We start from the raw sequence: 22,231 nt of genomic DNA, 5'->3' as shown, positions 1-22,231 counted from the left end.
AAAACGCAGCGGTTGCGCTGGTTGGCCATGTTATGCGAATGAAAGATGATGCTCCGGCCAAGAAAGTGTTTCTATCGGAACCCGCCTATGGAAGCAGAGGTATAGGGCGGCCCCCACTCCGTTGGAAGGACCAGGTGGAAAACGATTTAAACTCCCTTGTTTTGACCAATTAGCGCCAGTTGGCGGAGCGAAGGAGCGACTGGCGCGCCTTGTTGGACGGCCATAAACGTTTAGACGGTTAAGCGCCAATTAAGTAAGTAAAGATATTAAATTTTTTGTTAAAATTTGACTTAAAAAATTTTTTTTAAAAAAGTGGGTGTGTTCGTCATCCAATTTTGCTAGTTTTTATTTAGCACACATATAGTAATAGGAATAACGTTCCTGCAAATTTCATCATGTTATCTTCAACGACTGCCAAAGTACAGCTTTCAAAATTGTTAAATTACCTTCTTTTTAAAGTGGGCGGTGCCACGCCCATTGTTCAAAATTTTACAAATTTTCTATTTTGCGTCATAAGGTCAACCCACCTACCAAGTTTCATCGTTTTAGCCGTCTTTGGTAATGAATTATCGCACTTTTTCGGTTTTTCGAAATTTTCGATATCGAAATAGTGGGCGTGGTTATAGTCCGATTTCGTTCATTTTAAATAGCGATCTGAGGCGAGTGCCCAGGAACCTACATACCAAATTTTATTAAGATACCTCAAAATTTACTCATGGCTAAATGAATTTCTTTTTTCGCCCAGATCATTTTGATATATAGAAGTCTGTATCTATCCCGATTAGTTTATGCCGTTACGGATTACAGTTATGCGAACAAAATTATATACTCTGTGAGCTCTGCTCAGCTGAGTATAAAAAGTTTCAGATTTAGGCTCAAACTGTTAATCGTGTACGTCGTTAATTTTAAGTATAGCATAACAAAACTAGCTAGCGGATGGCAACAACGTCACTATTTGATTCTTAAACCATTCAGGCCGAGCTTCTCCTGGATTTTGCGTCGTGCTCCTTAAATTTTCCCTCTAAATTGGAATGAAATTTTCACTGAAAAACTTTTCAAAAATACACTCGATCTTTTCGGGTACATTTCGCGGACATTTTTGGAATCATTTCGAGACTTTTTCTGGACCGATTCGGAACAATTTTAATTTGGTTCCGATATAGTCTCTAAATAATTATGAAGCCATCCCTAAATGTTCACGAAACAGTGCGGAAGTAGTCCCATAATGGTCCCAAACTATACGATACAGTTTCATCCCCTTGAAAATTTTATCGAAGTCCGTCAATATTTATGTATGGACAAAGGAGGCACTTAGCTCCATGTTAGCTGATATGCTTAACTTACTTAATTTGCGGTTAACCGTTTAAACGATAATGGTCGTAGTACATGATATGAACGCGCAATATAATATCTTCTATATATGGGGTATTCCATCCCATTTCGACCAATTTTGAACCCGACCCCTTTAGAATTGGCTGAAAGTTTTTCTTCTTTCTCTAGCTTACGAAAGACGTTTTTCAGAAGTTTTTCAAATTTTTTCATCCAACTCAAAAAAAGTTATGAATTTAAAAAAAAAACACCGTTTTTGTTTTCAAAATGCTATAACTTTTTCAAAAATTGACCGTTTGGGATCTGTTTTTTTAATTTTTTTTAAATGTACTTTTCGGAAAAATTCCAAAAAAAGTTTTTAAGTTTTTTTTTGTTTTGTAATTTTTCAGTTTTTCGAAATTTTTCGAATTTCGCCCTTTTTTCCCATAAAAAACTTCAATCAATTCTGCAATCATCCCCACTAATCCCGGAGTGGGCCGAAAATTTTTTGTTTTTTTTATTTAATTGAAAAAAAAACTGAAATTTTTTTTTGTATTTTTTCCGAAAAGTACATTTAAAAACATTAAAAAAAAAATGATCCCAAACGGTCAATTTTTGTAAGAGTTATAGCATTTTGAAAAAAAAACACCGTTTTCCAACTCAAAATAAGTTTTAAATATTTTGAAAAAAACGGTGTTTTTTTCAAAATGCTATAACTTTTTCAAAAATTGACCGTTTGGGATCTTTTTTTTTTAAATGTACTTTTCGGAAAAAATACAAAAAAAATTTTAAAGTTTTTTTTCAATTAAATAAAAAAAAAAAAATTCTCGGCCCACTCCGTGATTGAAGTTTTTTATTAGAGAAAAAAAGGGCGAGATTCGAAAAATCTCGAAAAACTGAAAAATTACAAAAAAAAAAACTTTAAAAATTTTTTTGTATTTTTTCCAAAAAGTACATTTAAAAACAAATTTAAAAAAAAAAGATCCCAAACGGTCAATTTTTGAAAAAGTTATAGCATTTTGAAAACAAAAACGGTGTCTTTTAAAATTCATAACTTTTTTTGAGTTTGATGAAAAAATTTGAAAAAATTCTGAAAAACGTCTTTCGTAAGCTAGAAAAAGAAGAAAAACTTTTAGCCAATTATAAAGGGGTCGGGTTCAAAATTGGTCGAAATGGGATGGAATACCCCATATATAAAAAGAAGTGTACATTTTGATTGTCACTCCATAACTCGAGAACGATAGAAAGATTGCTATGAAATTTTTAGGATAACTTAATAGGAACCCGGAGGGTGTTTGTGAAAAGTTTTTTTTTTCGGGAAGTGGACCAGGGACCGATTTATTCTAAACTGTCGTATATATGGCTCGATTTGCCTGAAATTTGGTATGTAGGTAGCGTTATATCTAGAATAAAATGTCGGATAATTTTTCTTCCGGGAAGTGGACCAGGACTAGTGGTGACTAGGGCCTCGAGAAATAGGACATAAAGTGGACCCGGGCGCCCCTAGAATGTGTTTATACAATATGGATATCAAATGAAAGCTGTTGATGAGTGCTTTAGTACAGGGTAGTTTTCATACCTATCGGTGACTAGGGTCTCGAGATATAGGCCAGAACGTGGGCCCGGGCACCCCTAGAATGTGTTTATACAATATGGATATCAAATGAAAGCTGTTGATGAGTGCTTTAGTACAGGGTAGTTTTCATACACACAGAAAAATTTCTTACATTTTTAGTTAACATGAATCATGTTGAATCAACATGAACAGTTCTAGTACGTAAAGCAAAAACAATTTCGAAAAATCAACACGAACATTTTAACATGAATCGTATGGTTAAAATAACATGAACTATTTCTGCATTAGAATCACATTAGTGTGTATCACTCACCGTAAATTCGGTTTGATGTAACATGAACAAGTGCTGTTTTCGACCGCCATCTGTCCCCCATCAAAGGTTGTGAACAGAATTTTGTTCTCAAAAGAACAGAAGTTAATTCGTGGTCAGTGTTGCCAGTATTGGTAAAGTAAAATGGCCAAAAGTTCCAAAGTACCAAAGTTCTCTTATCAAAAAAGAGAAACATTATCATATACATCAATTCGATCAAAAGTAATGCGCGAAAAACCGAGCAAACCCAAAAAAAAACATGTATTGTAAAATATTAAAGGCTTAATAAGTATGTAATAAATGAAAAATAAATTATACTGAAAAATAGGCGTACAAAAGTTTGAAGTACAGACTGTTACGTTAAAAACAACTTTGGGCTCTGGGGTCTTACCTGCAAACTCTACTAATATTATAGTTTATATGAAAAATAGACTTGGAATGCTCGAAGGAAATTGATTTTTTTTGGTTTGTTGACATGCTAGATTTTGCATGAAAAAACTATTTTGAATTTTGGACTGTTACGTTACATGAAAAAATGCGATCGAATTCGTTGTGATCAAAAGTACTCAAAACGTTTGTCACCTCGAAATATTTTATCTTATTATTTGCAATTAACCTAAATCTGCCTAAAAAAGGGAACTATGTTAAAAATAATATTCCTGAAATGCAACGTACCTTTTCGTTAGGTAATAATATTCCTGAAATGCAACGTACCTTTTCGTTAGGTAATGCAATTTTTAAAAATTGTGTTCTTTAAGAAACACCACAGAAACTATCGTATATTTTCGAGGAAAACAAGAGGTTGCGTTCTTTGGCATGTGTGTAACCCCAAAACAATCAAAAGCACACACAATTTGAAGAAATCTAATTTTTTTGTGGGTTCTTTTTTGGCGATTTGGCCATATATGCAAAAATAGAGCACAAAAAACTAGCTTGACATTAGAAACTAACTTACTAGTTAAACACGCCATTTTATTATTTAGTTTACATTCTGGATAAAAAATCTCTCTGTGGCAACACTGTTCGTTCTTTTTTCTATGCTACGCTGCATGGCAAAACTAGGTGGCGTCGGTAAGCATCTGATTGCTAGTTTTTTTCATAAGATTTGACATAACATTCTCTAGCGTAGTACGATTTTGACATTACACCAGAGAATTACAAAAACAAAACACATGGATCGTTTGTATGTATGTCGACCCGCGGCCACCTTGTACTGTTCCGCCGTGGCTGCGCTGCCTCTTGCATTATTCCGATTTTAATGTGCAAGTGCATACGTGGCGAAAAATTGTGTTAATTTTTAATTATCTAAAACTTTATTTTGTGAAATTGTGCCAACCAAATGTGCGAACAAATAGATTTTCTTCTGCCTCATTTCGACCAAGGGTCGGGTGTGTTATTTTTTGAGACCCCAGAAGAAATATTAGTTGATTATTCTCCGAATAAAGAAGTGGAAGCTTTACGCTTAATTATTTGCGGTAGGATGCAATTTGATGAACGAATTCTACAGAGAGTCTTGGGTAAGTAATTCGTGTAATTTTTCGTGTTACCTCGGTATGAGTAATCCGAAGGCGCTTCCTTGGTATTTATGTGCAGAACAGAGTTTGGTATTTGTTTTCTTCTGTGAAGAGATATTTGCAATCAAAGTTGCAAGTTTTCATGTGGTTGTTGTAATCGCATTAGGCAAAAAAGTGTTCTGCGCAGAAATACTGGGCATGGCGTCGTTTGATACCTATTCCGACATTTTTAGACGTATTTTAGCAGTTTTACAAATACTTGGGCAATTTAGAAAGTTTTTAATGAAACAGTTTTTGTTTAATTTTCAGATCGTGGCTTAGAAGACACATGCTTCTAAACGATGCTGACTTGGCAGACATTTTCCCAAAGGCAGAGATTGCGCTAAGAATAAAATTCAGGGAGCGGCTTTCACACTGGCGCCTTATTTTTTTGTTATGCGGGAGCACGTACACCGAGTGCTACTCAGAATGTCCATATTTCTATAAAAAAACAATCCTTAATTGAAAATGTCATAAATAAACAAAATTAATTTAAAAAGCCAAAAACGGGGTGTTTTATTCTTAGCATGTTAATTTAACAATAAAAACCATGTTAAAATAACATAATAAATCGTATTAATTTAACAATAAAAAACTGTTAAAATAACATGATAGATCGTGTTAATTTAACAGTAAAAACCTGTTAAAATAACATGATAGATCGTGTTAATTTAACAATAAAAAATGTTAAAATTACAAGATAGATGGTGTTAGTTTAACATGATATATCGTGTTATTTCAACATATTATAGTGCTAATTTAACATGTCAGATCGTGTTAGAGTAACACGAAATAGTGTTAATTTAACGAGACAAATAATGTTGTATTAACAGGAAGTCATGTTGATCATGTTAAATTCACACTGTTCCTTCATGTTGATCTGACATGTAGGAACAGTGAAAAAGTAGATTCATGTTAAAACAACCTGAGCGATAGTGTTGAAAAATAATAACCTGAAAAAGTGTTAAAAAAGTGTTGATTCAACATGAAAATTATTCTGCGTGTACCAATTGGTGACTAGGGTCTTGAGATATAGGCCAAATCGTGGACCCGGGCACCCCTAGAATGTGTGTGTATTTTGGATATCAAATGAAAGCTGTTGCTGAGAGATTTTATGTAATTTTCATTGTGATATTCGATTTAGTCGCATCAACCTGGCAAAACTGATAAATATGCATGCGAAGCCGAAATAAAGACATGAATTAATAATACCTACATACCTATTTACATACGTCCTATTCGATTTGCCTGAATTTGGTATATAAATTTGCCTATATTAGTATTTCTGATGCTTTTTTCCGGGAAGTAGACCAGAGACGGACTGGAACTGGGATTAGGACTGGGACTGAGAGTGAGACTCGGAGTGGGACTGGGACTGAGACTCGGAATGGGACTGGAACAAAATACATACCACCCTCTGGGACTGGCAATAAGATATGAAGAAGAATGAGAAAAACTTGAGAGAAGAGAAAAGAGAGAAGGAGACTGAGAAAGATATAGAATGAGACGAAGATGGAGATAGATGAAGCGAAAAATACGGAGGGAGGAGTGAATACAAAGATTAGGAAAAAGTGTAGAGGGGCGAGGGAGAGTTAGACAGAAAAAGCTTATTAAAATGTATGCAGATATACAAATTTAGGGCAGAACAACGTCTGCCGGGTCTGCTAGTATTGGATAATTCTTAGAACTGCCACATCGAATTAAAAAATTTGTATAGCGGGCCGCTTAATATATAAAACGAATATTACGAAAAACAACTAAGCCAGAATCAACCCCGGCATACAAAATGTATGTCTTGCTTGCAATATGTCCCCAGATGACACTCATCAATTGTAATGTGGAATCAACGCCTCTAACACCCCTCTCACTATGGTCCACCCCTGTTAAAACAGCAAGTTTCCTTGGACTCCCGTTAGAGGATATTGATGAAAATTTGCAATCGGTCGCATCTATTGGTTGGGCGAAGCACTGCTACAACAAAAACAACTAAGGTCATAGAAACAATGTTTTTTGCCAAATTTCGTCAAATTTGGTCGCTTTTTATCCGACTTTGATTTTAAAAGTTTGTGAAGACCTCAATTAAAAAGAGCGTACCACGACCATTTACAACTGTTTTTTTTTCATGTTCGTACTTTGCTGTCACATATCTAATATAGTTACGTGTCATAAATGTTTTGCCAATCTTGTGATAATTAAAATTTTAAGCAACTTTTTTTAAAAAAATGCGCGGGTCGTTAACGAATTTTTCTCAGATCTAAATATAATACCAAGAATCATAATTCTGCAAAATTAGCAAAGTGAACTAACGGCTTTTGTTTTAAGTAGGCGTGGTTATCATTATGATAATTTTCAATATAAATATATTTTGACTTCAGATAAACTTGTATACTAAATTTGGTGAAGATATCTCAATTTTTGCTCAAATTATCGTGTTAACAGAGGGATGGAGGGAAAAACATACGGCTGGGTATAAAATGCGACAGTGGCTTCCAACCAACTTCTTTTTAAAAGAAACAGTTCGTTAGCTTAATGTGAAAATGTGCTAAGTCAACTTTTACGAATTTTACAGGAGAAAAAAAAACTGAATAATTTTTGAAATACCCTTCTTTTTTCAAAACTGTTAATGAGGATACCTTAATTGCAATGCTTTTGAGTGTAGAAGCACAATTTCCGCACTCAAAACAAATTTTTTCTCCTGACTTAGCACTTTTTGCTCAATATGTTTTCCCATCACTCCTCCCCTTTAATGATTGAAATATAACACTAAAACTATATATTGGACAAAAAATACTATTTATTTGTCAAACTATTTCTAACGGTTCTGATCTGGGCTCTTTTGGCGGATGGTGCGCAGACAATAATTTATTTTTAAATTCAACCAAATGCTGTGTTGTCTTACTCCAAAAAACTTCCGCATACTTTATCTACAAACTAAATGCTAAATCTCTTAATCGTTGTCAAGAGAGTAAACACTTGGGTGTAATTTTCGACTCCAAACTCTCTTTTTCTAGTCACATTGACTTCATTGTTTCAAAATTTGTTTGCAATGGTTGGGCTCAGTAGACGTAACACCAGTGACTTTAAGGACCCTATGACGTTGAAGACACTTTATATATCCTTGGTCAGAATTGGTCTTGAATATTGCTCAATAATATGGAATCCTTTCTATGAATCTAACTCCTATAAAAGGGAGCACAACAATTTTTTACAAATATTGCTTTATGTATGCTTCAGTGGCCAGACGGCCTCCCATCACATACCAGCAGGCGCAAATTGCTTGGACTTCAGGCTTTGCATGACAGAAGAACTTTTATCTCACTCATGCTTGCCTATAATGTAATAAACTTCAGCACGAATTGTTCTGATTTATCTAATTTGTTCATTCCATATATTCTACTGCGTGATCTTCGGCATAATAGATTGCACAGGCCGACAGCATCTCAGATCCAGGAACCGGACTATATATTTTCGGAGGATTTTGATGCGATAAATCGAAATCTGGCCTCAAAATTTCTCTATCAGCTCTGGTTTTCAAGATATCCTAACCTAAAAGTGCAAAAAACACAGTTTTTGCCCATATTTGAGATTATGTAGCCTTGCAGATGTTTTCTTTCACCAAAATTAAAGGATAGCATCTTTGAATACAAGTCTTATTCTTTCAAATGTCGTTAAGTTTGATGAAATATCATTTTTTTCGCTGAGATATCGTATTTTGAAATTTTGTGGTGTGGAAGGAGTGGTTTCTAGGGGTTAGAGGATACTGAAGTTCATGGGTTAACAGTTAAGTTGGTTAGCCCACTTGTGGTGTGTGATATCTAGATAAATAAGACTTATTTTAGGAAAAATATGCGAGTAAACGCTGTCCCCAGGGTTAAGTGGGTTAGCCTGCTTGCGGTATGATAGGGGTGGTTTCTAGGGGTTAGGTCTGTGTGTGACTTGGTAGCCGAGGGTTAGATAGTGTAGGGGTGTGGTGAGTTAGCAAACTTATGGTGTGAGACAAAATTTTAAGAAAAATAAGACTCAATTCAAGAAAATTAGTAATCGACTATTTCATGCCTATATTATCTCAATCGATTTTCAGGTATAGGGAAATTTAGAAATATGAAAATTTCAAATTTGCGATATCTCAGCGAAAGAAAATGATACTGATTTGTCGACCTTTTCTTCTTAACTTTCCAGTTTGCTGGCTCGAGGTCTATGTTTTTCTTGCAAAAGCTAATAAAACACAAGTTTTTCGTTCAGCCAATATATTTCGAATTACCGTCGGTAATCGTCTTCAGGACAAACTAATAACAACATAAAGCATTAATATAATAAATAATTATCCCTACAACAAATTTATTCATATATGTACATACATTTATTTACACGTTTGTACTGCTTAACGTGGAGTATAATACTAACTCTTTTTTGATAACAAAAATCTGTACGCCTGTGCTACGTTCTCCACATCAGATTTGTAATTTATTCTCTTGTCTGTCGGTGTGTTGATTATGTGCAGCATTTCTAATGTGAATCTCTTCTTGTATTGTTTTTCTTGTTGGAGCACAGAAGCTTCATAAAAGTTTGGTGAGTGTTCATTGCTTGCACAGTGGGCAATTAGGGCCGTTTTATGGTTCTGTGTTTGTTTACAATAATCTGCTAATCTGCTTTTTAATTTTGATTTTGTAGTTCCTACATAAAACTTGTCACAGGATTCGTTGGCATTACCTTTGCAAGGTATTTTATATATAATATTGCTTTTTTCCGCGGTTGGTATTTTTGACTTTGTTCTATTAAAAATGTGTTTTAGTGTGTTTACTGGTTTATGGGCTATTTTTATTTCGTTTTTGTTGTAGCAATCTGATTTCGTAAGTCGCTCTGATAATTGTGGTACATATACTACTGACTTGAATATCTTTGGCTCGTCTACTATTTTATTTTGGGTTTCTGATACCGTTCTTTTTATTAAGGAATTTATAATACTATCCGGAAAGTCATTATTTTTAATATCATTCTAATTTCAGTCTTAATTTCTCTGTGGTAAGTGTCGTCAGATATTTGTAACATTCGTCGAATGCAGCCTCTCGCTGTATTAATTATCATCGTTTTTGGATGTTTAGAATTATAATTGATGATTCGTCCTGATGCTATAGGTTTCTTATACCACTTTAGCTTTATTTCGTTACCATGTCTTATTATGATTGAGTCCAGGTACGGTAGTTTTCCTTCGTTTTCGAGCTCGGTAGTAAATTTAATATATCTATTGAAATAATTTAATGCGTCAAGAGTGTTCTGTACCTCGTTTTCGTTTATAATTGCAAATATGTCATCGACATACTTTGTAAGTAGTCTCGGCTTTTGTTTAACTTTTTCCATCGAACTTTGAAGCAACTTATCCATATGATATTTGAGCAAACCCATTTGAAAGAATAGGACTTGTATTCAAAAATGGCATCCTTTAATTTTGGTGAAAGAAAACATCTGCAAGGCTACATAACCTCAAATATCAAAACCGGTGGTTTTTGCACTTTTAGGTTAGGATATCTCAAAAACCAGAGCTGATAGAGCAAGGCCAGATTTGGATTCAGCGCATCATAAACCTTCGGAAATATATAGTCTGGTTTCTGGGTCTGAATAATGGTTGAATTTTGTCGGTCTGTGTTATTTATCGAATTAATTCAAAAAACGAATTATGCTATGAATGAACCTATAACTAGGACTATACATCTACATAGCAAATAGATTCAGTAGTGTTATTAATTTTAATAACAGTTTATATAAGTTTAAGCTTGAATTGTTTTCTATTTTCAACTAGTCTATAAGAAAGCATGTAGTTATCGACATGTAAAAATTGAAGTAGATAAAATTCAGCGCAAAGCATTTATCAAACACCAAAGGCATGTCTCAATTGGGTGAATCCAATTTCAAGGGGTTGTGTTCGCAACCCTCTCAAAGGGGTTGCCAGCGCAATATATAGTTTCTCCAACCCAATAGCCAACCTCACCTACCCGTGGCGAATCATGTTTCATTGACAGCCGAGGCTCTGGGGACCCCAAGTTCCTCATGGAGCCAGGGGTGGGGAGGGTGGGATGGCCTGGAAGGTTTAATGTGGTTATATAAATCATTCCCGAGATGGTCGGGCTAGTACCTTAATAGTGATTTGTTACCGTAACGTACCGGATCATATCCGGCAAAGGACCATCAACATCGGCCCAAAGCCTTCGGGGAGTGTCTTTATCGTTAATACAACAACAAAAACAAAGCATTTACTTTTAGACTGAATGAATTAAATAAGTAAATAAAATGCGCGCACAAAGAAGTGACTAGTAATTCAGATTGATATTATTGACTGGTTGACTTGGCACATTTTTTTGAACAGCTGACGACTTAGCACATTTACGCATTATAGCCCACAGCACGTAAAAATTAAAAATTAAAATATTTTTTTTTGTGATCGTTGTATTTTGACTTCAGTTTTAAAACTGCATTAAAATACAATTTTTCAAAAAAAGTGACTTAGCACAATTTCACATTAAGCTAACGAGTTTATGTTATAAAAACAGTTGTATAAGTCTAGACCCTTGGAGAGATATGCGAACGAGGCAACAGAGAGTATAAAAGAAGCGCAACCTGAGGAATAATGAATCAGTTTGATTTAAACACGCTATCAGTGAAGTACGCGAGTATTGTAATTGTGAAGCAGAGTTGTAAATAAAGACCATTTTGCCATACTGAATATTGGAGTTATTCGACAGTTCAGCGAACGTTGACAGAAGGTGCATAATAATCAAAATTTTCGAAAATTCATTAAAATACTATTCGGAAAAGAAAAAAAAATGTGAAGTGTCCGATGTATTGATGATTAAAAGCGGTGCCATTTTACGAGTATGACGGCAACCCTGGTCAGCTTATTTTTATTAAATCATATTTTAAGATGTACTAATTATTATCCTTTAGTTACATCTCTTTATCGAAACTTTTTTAAAAGCCCTTGAAATATAACAATATATGTTTTGTGTTTAATTACAGAGATTCATGATTATGCTTTGATGGTTGGCATTGATCCTGTTAAAGAGCCATATTTGCTTTATTTAGCTAAGGAGGGGTTGATGCAAGCACTGCCAATGGATTGGAAAATATGGTAAATATGTAAATGAGTATATGAATTGAGTATGCTTAGTGTTGTTCCGATAACATCTTGTACTCGATACTTGAACTCATATAAAAGAATCGAGAAAAGTAGTCGATACCAAAATAAGTATCGAGGGAAAGTACTCGATACTCAATCGTATCGTACTCAATAAAAGACTCAGTAAAACTTATGAAAATTAATCCGTTTCTTATTAAAGCAACTCGTTCAAATTTGCAACTGCCTTACGACCATGGAAACCTAGCAAATTAAACGATTTTTCAAATAAGCTTTCAACTTTTACACGGCTTACGAGCTTTGCGAGCGTTTATGAGTTGTCCTTTTATAAAACCATTGGATTATGGTGAACGGTGCGGCCGCCATGGTGTAGTGGTAGGCTGCTACACCATATCCTTCAACGGTCAAAATAATTAATCCTGAATACGCCTCTTCAAATAACCCACCAAAAAAAGGAGGTAGCATTTCTTTACGTGAAAGACTGAAGCCCAAAGTCAACGAACTGATTGGGTCTTATCAGGGGGACTTCAGACCTGGTTAAATTACTACCTAAAAATTCTCAAATTATTGCTTTTTCCAGAAGCCAATTTGTGACTGAAATGCGATATGACGAAAAATTTTTTATATGGGAACTCAAAATTGTCAAATGTAGAAAATCTAAAGAATTGGTTTTGTTTTATCGGCCAGAACAATAGCCGTGTTTTTTTTACTTCTATATACGTTTACGCTTAAACTTTATATGGACTGCTAAGCGACAAACTTTAAATACGCCTCTGAAATTGCTGCGCATAAAATTTGTCCTACAAAATTTCAATACGCATTATACTCAGATGTAACTGAAATATGTGTTTATGTTTCACCCTCTACACTAATTCTATGTATTCTATGTGTGTCCACAACTCATCGCACCTGATTCAGCTATATGTTATACCCTATGGCCATCAGAGGGTTGTGTCTCCGCTTTTCGGTACACCCTGTGTTGTTATGTTAGTTATTTAACCACTGCCGCTAGATGGGTCTCCTAAGCATTATCTAAGCGAGGATAGGCGGCTAATAACACAGGTCAACAAAATAAGAGTTTTGGTTTGGTGCAGCTCTACTTGTAACCAAATTTGGTTGTACTCGGTACCCTGATAAAAACTGTATACTTACTTTTTTAATGCTACGTACAGTTTTCTAGATAGGGTCAAGAACCCCTTTTTAAGAGGTTGAGGCATGTATTGCCCCATAACTTTGTTCCTGTTTATTCTATCAACACAGTTTTGATGTCGTTGAAAAGAGTACAGAGAGAGCCGCTTCTATCAGTATACAAGTTGTTAATATGTCTTCACAAACGTCAGAGAAATTGCCAAAATAATGTGAAAAATTCAATTTTTTGTTAAATTTTTTCATTTTTAATCACGGTTTTCTCGAATAATTTGTCAACCAGTGCATATGTAAATTATTTTAAAACAACTTCCTATTAATTCTGTTTTCAAAGACATTTAACTTTTCTTTTTTTCTACTTTAGTACATTTCTACTGTGAAAAAAAAAAAAATTATATTTCATAAAAATTGTTTCCTTTCCCTTTATTTTTTAAATTTTCTTTAACTAGTACTTCCGGGAGCGCGGTTTCAAGTGTTAGTGCCTTTCCATAAATAAATAAAAAAGTTTCAATATCATGTTTTCATCACGAGTTAGTTGTGTCAATGCCCCAAATGTGTTTTGCTACATTTGTGGCGAATACACAGTCCGAAAATTCAGGAAAAGTATAACAGATTTTATAAAAAGTGCTAATTTTTTGTACTTTAAATTGCAAGTTGTAGACAAAAACAAGCCGTGGATACCTCGAATAGTCTGCAAAATGTGCTGTGAACACTTGAGACAGTGGGTCAATGGTAAAAGAAGCCATATGAGATTCGGGGTGCCTATGCAATGGAGAGAACAAACAAATCACTTCGATGACTGTTACTTATGTTATGTCGATTTGTGTGGTGTTAATGTTAAAAAAATGATATATCCAAACGCTCAATCCGCTAAGAGACTTTTACCACATTCAGAGGAAGTACCTGTTGCAACATTTTATTCTACCCGTGAATCATCGAATAGTGAAGTGTCTAGCGATAGTGATATCGAAGAAATAGCTTCCACTGAGCCAACAACTTTTACCAAAGTAGAATTAAACGATCTAATAAGGGATCTTGAATTATCTAAGGAATCTGCAGAAGTGTTGGCTTCTAGATTAAAAGAAAAAAACTGGTTGTCTACAGGTACGAAAGTGACTCTCTACCGTACAAGAGATCAAGACTTGCTGCCAGGGCCGGCGGCACCCTATAGGAGTATGGGTAGTACTACCCACTTGGAAAAATTCACTGAAAATCACGTATTTTGTGGTAGTTGTTCTCACAGTTAAAGCTTCTTCTTCACATAAGCAGGTTCTGAACATCATTAGCTTGAAATTAAATAAATACTCCACAAAAGCCACACGCACACATGTGACAAGAAATGAAACAATCGCTGCTACATAAGAGAGAGAGCGCAGCCGACAGCGGGAATGCAAAGCAATTACACACACACGTAGTTATATACACAAAAAGACAATATGAGACACGGCAAGTAAATAAACGGCAGAAGTTTCTTGAACTAACTAGGATCTAGTAGCAACAGAGGAGTCAGTTTTGATATATAATTCTCTGAAGAGTAATATCGAGTGATATATTTGCCGTTGTATTACTTAAAGTAGGGGTGAATAAAATTAACTATTTGATTATATTATGTAGAATAGTGTTGTATTTGATTTAAGAAATCAGTGATCGAACAAATAGAAAACAAAACAAGTAAGGAAGGCTAAGTTCGGGTGTAACCGAGCATTACATACTCAGCTGAGAGCTATGGAGACAAAATAAGGGAAAATCACCATGTAGGAAAATGAACCTAGGGTAACCCTAGAATGTGTATGTATGACATGGGTATCAAATGGAAGGTATTATAAAGTATTCTAAAAGGGAGTGGGCCATAGTTCTATAGGTGGACGCCATTTCGGGATATCGCCATAAAGGTGGAACAGTGGTGACTATAGAATGTGTTTGTACGATATGGGTATCAAATGAAAAGTGTTAATGAGTATTTTAAAAGGGAGTGGGCCTTAGTTCTATAGGTGTACGCCTTTTCGAGATATCGCCATAAAGGTGGACCAGGGGCGACTCTAGAATTTGTTTGTACGATATGAGTATCAAATGAAAGGTGTTAATGAGTCTTTTTAAAGGGCGTGGGCCTTAGTTCTATATGTGGACGCCTTTTCGAGATATCGCCATAAAGGTGGACCAGGGGTGACTCTAGAATTTGTTTGTACGATATGGGTATCAAATGAAAGGTGTTAATGAGTATTTTAAAAGGGAGTAGTGGTATTTGTATATGTGAAGGCATTTTCGAGATATTGACCAAAATGTGGACCAGGGTGACCCAGAACATCATCTGTCGGGTACCGCAAATTTATTTATATATGTAATACCACGAACAGTATTCCTGCCCAGATTCCAAGGGTTTTTGATTTCGCCCTGCAGAACATTTTCATTTTCTTCTACTTAATATGGTAGGTGTCACAGCCATTTTGCAAAATTTTTTTTCTAAAGTTATATTTTGCGTCAATAAGCCAATCCATTTACCATGTTCCATCCCTTTTTTCGTATTTGGTATAGAATTATGGAATTTTTTTCATTTTTCGTATCTTTCGATATCGAAAAAGTGGGCGTGGTCATAGTCGGATTTCGGCCATTTTTTACACCAATACAAAGTGAGTTCAGATAAGTACGTGAACTGACTTTAGTAAAGATATATCGATTTTTCCTCAAGTTATCGTGGTAACGGCCGAGCGGAAGGACAGACGGTCGACTGTGTATAAAAACTGGGCGTGGCTTCAACCGATTCCGCCTTTTTTCACAGAAAACAGTTATCGCCCGAGAATCTAAGCCTCTACCAAATTTCACAAGGATTGGTAAAGTTTTGTTCGACTTATGGCTTTAAAAGTATCCTAGACAAATTAAATGAAAAAGGGCGGAGCCACGCTCATTTTGAAATTTTTATTTCTTTTTTTTTTTTATTGCACCATATCATTACTGGAGTCGAATGTAGACATAATTTACTTATATACTGCAAAGATATTAAATTTTTTGTTAAAATTTGACTTAAAAAATATTGTTTTTTAAGTGGGCGTGGCGTTCTCCGATTTTGCTAACTTTTTTATTAAGCATACATATAGTAATACGAGTAACGTTCCTGCCAAATTTCATCATGATATCTTCAACGACTGCCAAATTACAGCTTGCAAAACTTTTAAATTACCTTCTTTTAAAAGTGGGCGGTGCCACGCCTATTGTCCAAAATTTTACTAATTTTCTATTCTGCGTCATAAGTTCAACTCACCTACCAAGTTTCATCGCTTTATCCATCTTTGGTAATGAATTATCGCACTTTTTCGGTTTTTCGATATCGAAAAAGTGAGCGTGGTTATAGTCCGATATCATTCATTTTAAATAGCGATCTGAGATGAGTTCCCAGGAATCTACATACCAAATTTCATCAAGATACCTCAAAATTTACTCAAGTTATCGTGTTAACGGACAGACGGAAGGACGGATGATTTTGATATATGCAAGTCTATATCTATCTCGATTCCTTTATACCGGTACAACCAACCGTGGACCGGTTTCTCATTCGGAATATAAAGCCGAACAGCGAAAGCGCTCGTCGGCAAGAAGAGGGGACTGCGACAGCGTCAACTAGTAAAGCTGCAGCTACCCACGAACGTAAGTATAAACAAGTAAGGGAGTCTAAGTTCGGGTGTAACCGAACATATTATACTCAGCTCTAGGTTATTAACTGCATTTGACCACTTTTATGAGAAAGATTCGTTATGAGAAAATATATGTGCCGAATTTTATCAAGATAGGTCGATTTGTCTTCGAGTTATCGTTCCAAAAACTTTAGAAAATGCTTTGTAAGAATAGCGGCAGTGCCCCGCCCATTATACATTTTTTTAATTATTTCAATTTCTTGCTTTAATTACACTTCAAAAGTATTATAGGATTGCCATAAAGGTATTTTCCGCCAAAAAATTTTCCATTATATATTGTAACGAATTTACTTGCAAATCCTCTTATTTGCAATCCTCTGCTAAGTTCGAATCACTAAACTGTTGAATAAATAACTCCAATTTGTAGTAATGCAAAATGGCCTTTATTAAAGTACTTCACAATAACACTCCAACTGTACAACGAATAGCTTAATAACCAAACTGATAGCTTAAAGGAAACTGACTTTCAAAATAATAGTGCTATTGCTCGCTAGATATGGTCTTACTCGTAACTGCTTGACAATTCAAATCAAACTGAATTACTTCTTACTCGCCTGCATCGCTTTTATAGTTTACGCTGCATACTTCTAGGCTCTTCGATTTCCAGAAGTTACTAGTTGTTTCGGCTACAAAATCGCCAGCCACAACTACGTGCACAAATTATTGCTCTCTCTTGTGACAACTCAGATAAGGTATATGCATGTGTTTGTAGTTCACAGTCTCCCACACACACATAAGCGTATAAGTAAATTCATCGGTGTGTGACATCTCATCTCTCGCTGCCTTGTATGTAAATGTTGCTCGTCGGAATGTGTACATATGTGTAGACGCAATTATTGATTCGTTTATGTAGATACATAATGATTGAATTATTGATGTGCATTCACGTCACTGCTTAGATCGGCTTAGAGCTGGCAGCACTCCTTAGTTTTGCTAATATTCGTAACACTGCCCTCCACCTAAGTCTGATCGTCCCGATCAGACAAATCTCTCGATCTAAACGCTGCTAATCTCTCCAAATGAACCACTTTCATTTTGGTTCGTGGTTTGGTAGTGGTTTGTATGCGGTACACTACATCGTTGATCCGTTTTACAACTTTGTATGGGCCTTCCCAGTTACACTGCAATTTCGGGGACAAACCTTTTTTTCGTTGTGGGTTGTATAGCAGCACCAAATCTCCTTCCTGAAACCCTTCCGAATTAATTGCTTTATCGTACCTCGCTTTCATCTTGTCACTCATAATCTTTGCTCGTTGCCTTACCAGATCGTGTATCTCTCTCAGCACTTCTTCTAAGACATCAGTGGATTTCTTGACATTCCTCTCCGCATCGGCATCTATCCCATACTTCAAATCAGCTGGCAGTCGAAGGTCATTGCCAAAAATTACCTTTGCGGGAGTTTGGCCCGTTGTGTCATGTACTGCCGATCGGTAGGCCATCAAGAATAATGATATGTGTGTATCCCAGTCCTTATGGTACTTGTCGACTACTTTCCTTAAATGCTCCTCCAATGTTCTATTGAAACGTTCCACCATACCATCGGACTGAGGATGCAATGCAGTTGTCCGTGTTTTTCGAATGCCCAACTTCTTGCACAGTTCTTGGAACACAGCTGATTCAAAATTCCTGCCTTGGTCAGAATGTAACTCCATTGGTACACCATACCTTGCAACCCATTCGTTTTTAACCACTTCTGCTACTGTTTCTGCTTCTTGGTTTGGGATTGGGTATACCTCTGGCCATTTACTGAACTAATCCATAACCACCAGTACGTATTTGTTTCCGTGGTTGCTAGTAGGAAATGGACCTGCGACATCCATGGCGATCCTTTCAAATGGTGCACCTGAAATATACTGCTTCATCTGGCCACGACTTCGGGTTTTGGGCCCTTTCGCTCTGTTGCATACCTCGCAATTGGCAATCCACTCGGTGACCGACTGACGGCAACCAACCCAATAGAATCTCCGCTTAATTTTCTCGAGCGTCTTCGTGATTCCAAGATGGCCTCCACTTGGACCATTGTGCAACTCGCTGAGCACGTCAGGAATCCTCTTCCTGGGAACAACTATAAGTTTCTTCTTGCACTGACCATCCTCACTCTCCCATACTCGATGCAAGCAACCGGATATCAATTCCAAACTGTTCCACTGTGCCCAATATGACTTCGCAATGGGACTCTCTGCTGACATATCCTCTCTGCTTGGTCTTTCGTTTCGTTCGAGCCCTTGCATAACATGTGACAGATCTGTATCTTCTAGCTGACACTTTCTTAGTTGTTCCTTGTCCCATTCATCCGTACACGTTATAGTCATTAGCCGGACATCTATAATGTCTTCTTTAGCCTCGGCCTTTGAACAGTGCTTGCATTCCAAACTACATGGCCTTCGTGACATTGCATCGGCATTTCCATGGGTACTACCTTTTCGATGCTCAATGGAAAAGTCATAGCTTTGAAGTCGCTCGATCCACCGTGCCAATTGTCCTTCCGGATTACGGAACTGTAGTAGCCATTTTAAAGCTGCGTGATCTGTCCTGACACGGAATCGCTGGCCGTAGAGGTATTTGTGAAAATGTTTAACGCACTCTACCAATGCCAACAGCTCTCTCCGCGTAACGCAGTAGTTCCTCTCTGGTTTTCCAATCGAACGGCTGTAATATGCAACTACCTTCTCCTGTCCATCGACCAGTTGTGATAAAACGCCTCCTATAGCATATCCACTCGCATCTGTATCTAGAATAAATGTTGCTCCTGGAATCGGATATGCTAACATTGGGGCAGTGCACAAACGCTCCTTCAATGTTTGGAAAGCCACTTCTTGCTCCTTCTTCCATTCAAAAGCTTTATTTTTTCTTGTAAGCTCATGGAGGCTATGGGCTACGCTGGAAAAATTTGGTACAAATCGGCGGTAATATGTGCACAGCCCAAGAAAACTTCTCAATTCATGTAGGTTCTGTGGTCTTGGCCAATCCTTTACAGCCTCTATTTTTTCGTTCGCAGTGCAGATGCCCTCTGTCGTTACCTTGTGACCCAAATAATTGACTTCCTTTTTAAACAGCGCACACTTTTTGGGACTTAACTTCAGACCAGCGCCAGCTATTCTCTGGAAAACTTCCTCCAAATTCTTAAGATGTTCATCAAAGTTCTTGCCCAATACGATGATGTCGTCCAGGTACACCAAGCATGTTTTCCAATGTAGTCCTTTCAGTACCTGGTCCATGAGTCTCTCAAAAGTAGCTGGTGCATTACAAAGTCCAAAAGGCATCACTGTAAATTGCCAAAGACCATCACCGACACTGAAGGCTGTTTTCTCTTTATCTTCCTCCTTCACCTCCACTTGCCAGTAGCCGCTTTTCAAGTCCAGCGTGGAAAACCATTTCGTACCAGATAGCGAGTCCAGAGTGTCGTCAATTCTTGGCAATGGGTAGCTATCCTTTTTCGTTACGTCATTCAACTTTCGGTAGTCCACGCAAAACCTCATTTTTCCATCCTTCTTTTTTACAAGTACTACCGGTGAGCTCCATGGACTAGCTGATGGTTCGATGACGCCGCTGTCGCTCATTTCTTGAATGATTTGACTCACAGCTTCCCGCTTCGCCAGTGGAACACTACGTGGAGCTTGACGGATCGGCCTCGCATCGCCAGTGTCAATTTGATGTTTCACAACGTTGGTGCGGCCTGGTTTAGAATCATCCTGGTCAAATATGTTCGCGTACTTTAGGAGCAGTTGTTTTGCCTTACTCTGATATGCTTTCTCTAGCCCCTGCATCCATGCCGTGATGTCATTTGAAAGATCAGTATTACTAGCTGAAACGTGTTCCTGGAGTTGTTCACAGTTAATAACTACTTCAGCCTCTTGGCATCTTCCCAAAATAGCTCCTTTAGTCAGTTTGAGTGGTGACTTGAACTCATTGAGTACTCTTACCGGAATACGACCATCTTGTTGTGTCATAGCCAGGGTTTTTCCTACAAGTATGTTTAGAGCTGATTTGTTTGCTGCTTCGACAACCCACAATTTGTTTGTCCCACAATCTCCATCAACCTTTGCCCAGATGACTGCTTCGGATTTTGGTGGTATTTGCTGACTTTCTTCCACCAGCACTCGTTTACTGCTGTAGCCTCTCTCGTAGCCGAAATTAAGTGGTACATCCATGTTTTTATATCGCATCGTCTTGCTTTGCATGTCGATCTTGATGCCCTGGTCGATTAAGAAGTCGACTCCAATTATGATTTCATCAACAATTTCTGCCACTATAAAATTGTGTACTACCGTGACGTTCCCAATTGCGACTTCACATTCTACTTCTCCAATTACCTGGGTGTCCTCTCCCGTGGCTGTACGTAATCTTGCTCCAAGCAATGGTCTTATCTTTTTGTTGACTAAATCCGCTCGAATGATGGAATGAGATGCACCCGTATCTACAGTCAGTAACCGTTCCTTTCCGTCCACATGTCCTCCAACAGTAAGATTGCTCGATCTTCTTCCAATCTGCGAGATAGAGATTATGGGGCATTCAATTGCGGGAGCCAGCTGTCGCCCCTTGCGGCTGACTCGATTTAGTTTAACGATTGAGTGGTCTTGGATATTTGCTCATCACCTTCTGCTCTGCGTTTACGACCACCCACATTGTTGGAGCTATTGGGACCGCTGCTGCAATGTCGTGCCATATGACCTGGGTTGCCACACTTGAAACATTAAATAACTCCGGCATTTTTCTGTTGTGATCCCTTCAGTGCTTCCAAAATAGTGTCTACCCAATCTGGTCTTTCCACTTCTACACGATGAGCTTTGTATGCTGGTTTACTCAATAGTGAGGCCGTTTCCTGAGTCAATGCATGTGATACCGTTTCAGCAAATGTCAGCTTTGGGTTTGCGTATGTAGCTCGCTTCGTTTCCACGTCCCGTATGCCATTTATGAAACTCTGGATTTTTACCCTTTCAGTGTATTCCACGGGTGCGTCCGCATTTGCAAGATGAGCCAATCTTTCAATATCTGAAGCAAACTCCTGCAATGTCTCATTTGCTTTTTGGTAGCGGTTTTGCAACTCAATTTGGAATATCTGTTTCCTATGCTCGCTTCCGTAACGTCTCTCTAAAGCGCTCATCAATGTTTCGTAATGGTTCCGCTCGTACTCTGGGATGGTCTGTAAGATTTCCGCGGCAGGCCCTTTCAGTGCCACGAACAGAGCTGCAACTTTATCTTCAGCATTCCATTGGTTCACTGCTGCGGTCTTCTCAAACTGTAGCTTAAAGACCTGAAAAGGAACAGAACCGTCAAAGGATGGTGTCTTTACCTTTGGATTACTCGCTGAAACAGCTGGGCGATTTAGTTGTAACTGCTCCATACGACCTTTTAAATCATCTACTTCTGCCTGAAATTGAGCCATTTTTGCATCCTGCGCTTCCAGTTTTGATGATACCTGTTCCAAAATTTCTGCCGAAATTTCAGACATACGTGCCTCTTGCGCTTCCAATTGAGATGCCATATATGTCTTTTGGTCTTCCAGTTGAGATGACACTTGCG

General features: G+C 37.2%; 1 protein-coding gene across 1 annotated transcript in view; it reads left to right on the top strand.

The window, feature by feature from the left end:
* Cep164 (centrosomal protein 164) overlaps positions 1-22,231 on the top strand; it is a 141,622-nt gene that overhangs the window by 90,790 nt on the left and 28,601 nt on the right. Inside the window, exon 3 of the mRNA XM_067781802.1 lies at positions 11,759-11,870. Within this exon, the coding sequence (XP_067637903.1) occupies positions 11,759-11,870 (112 nt within the window). The remainder of the gene's footprint in view (positions 1-11,758; positions 11,871-22,231) is intronic.

The sequence above is a fragment of the Eurosta solidaginis genome, chromosome 4, assembly GCF_040869045.1.
Source record: "Eurosta solidaginis isolate ZX-2024a chromosome 4, ASM4086904v1, whole genome shotgun sequence".
NCBI lineage: Eukaryota > Metazoa > Arthropoda > Insecta > Diptera > Tephritidae > Eurosta > Eurosta solidaginis.
This window is presented reverse-complemented; position numbering and strand designations above follow the sequence as displayed.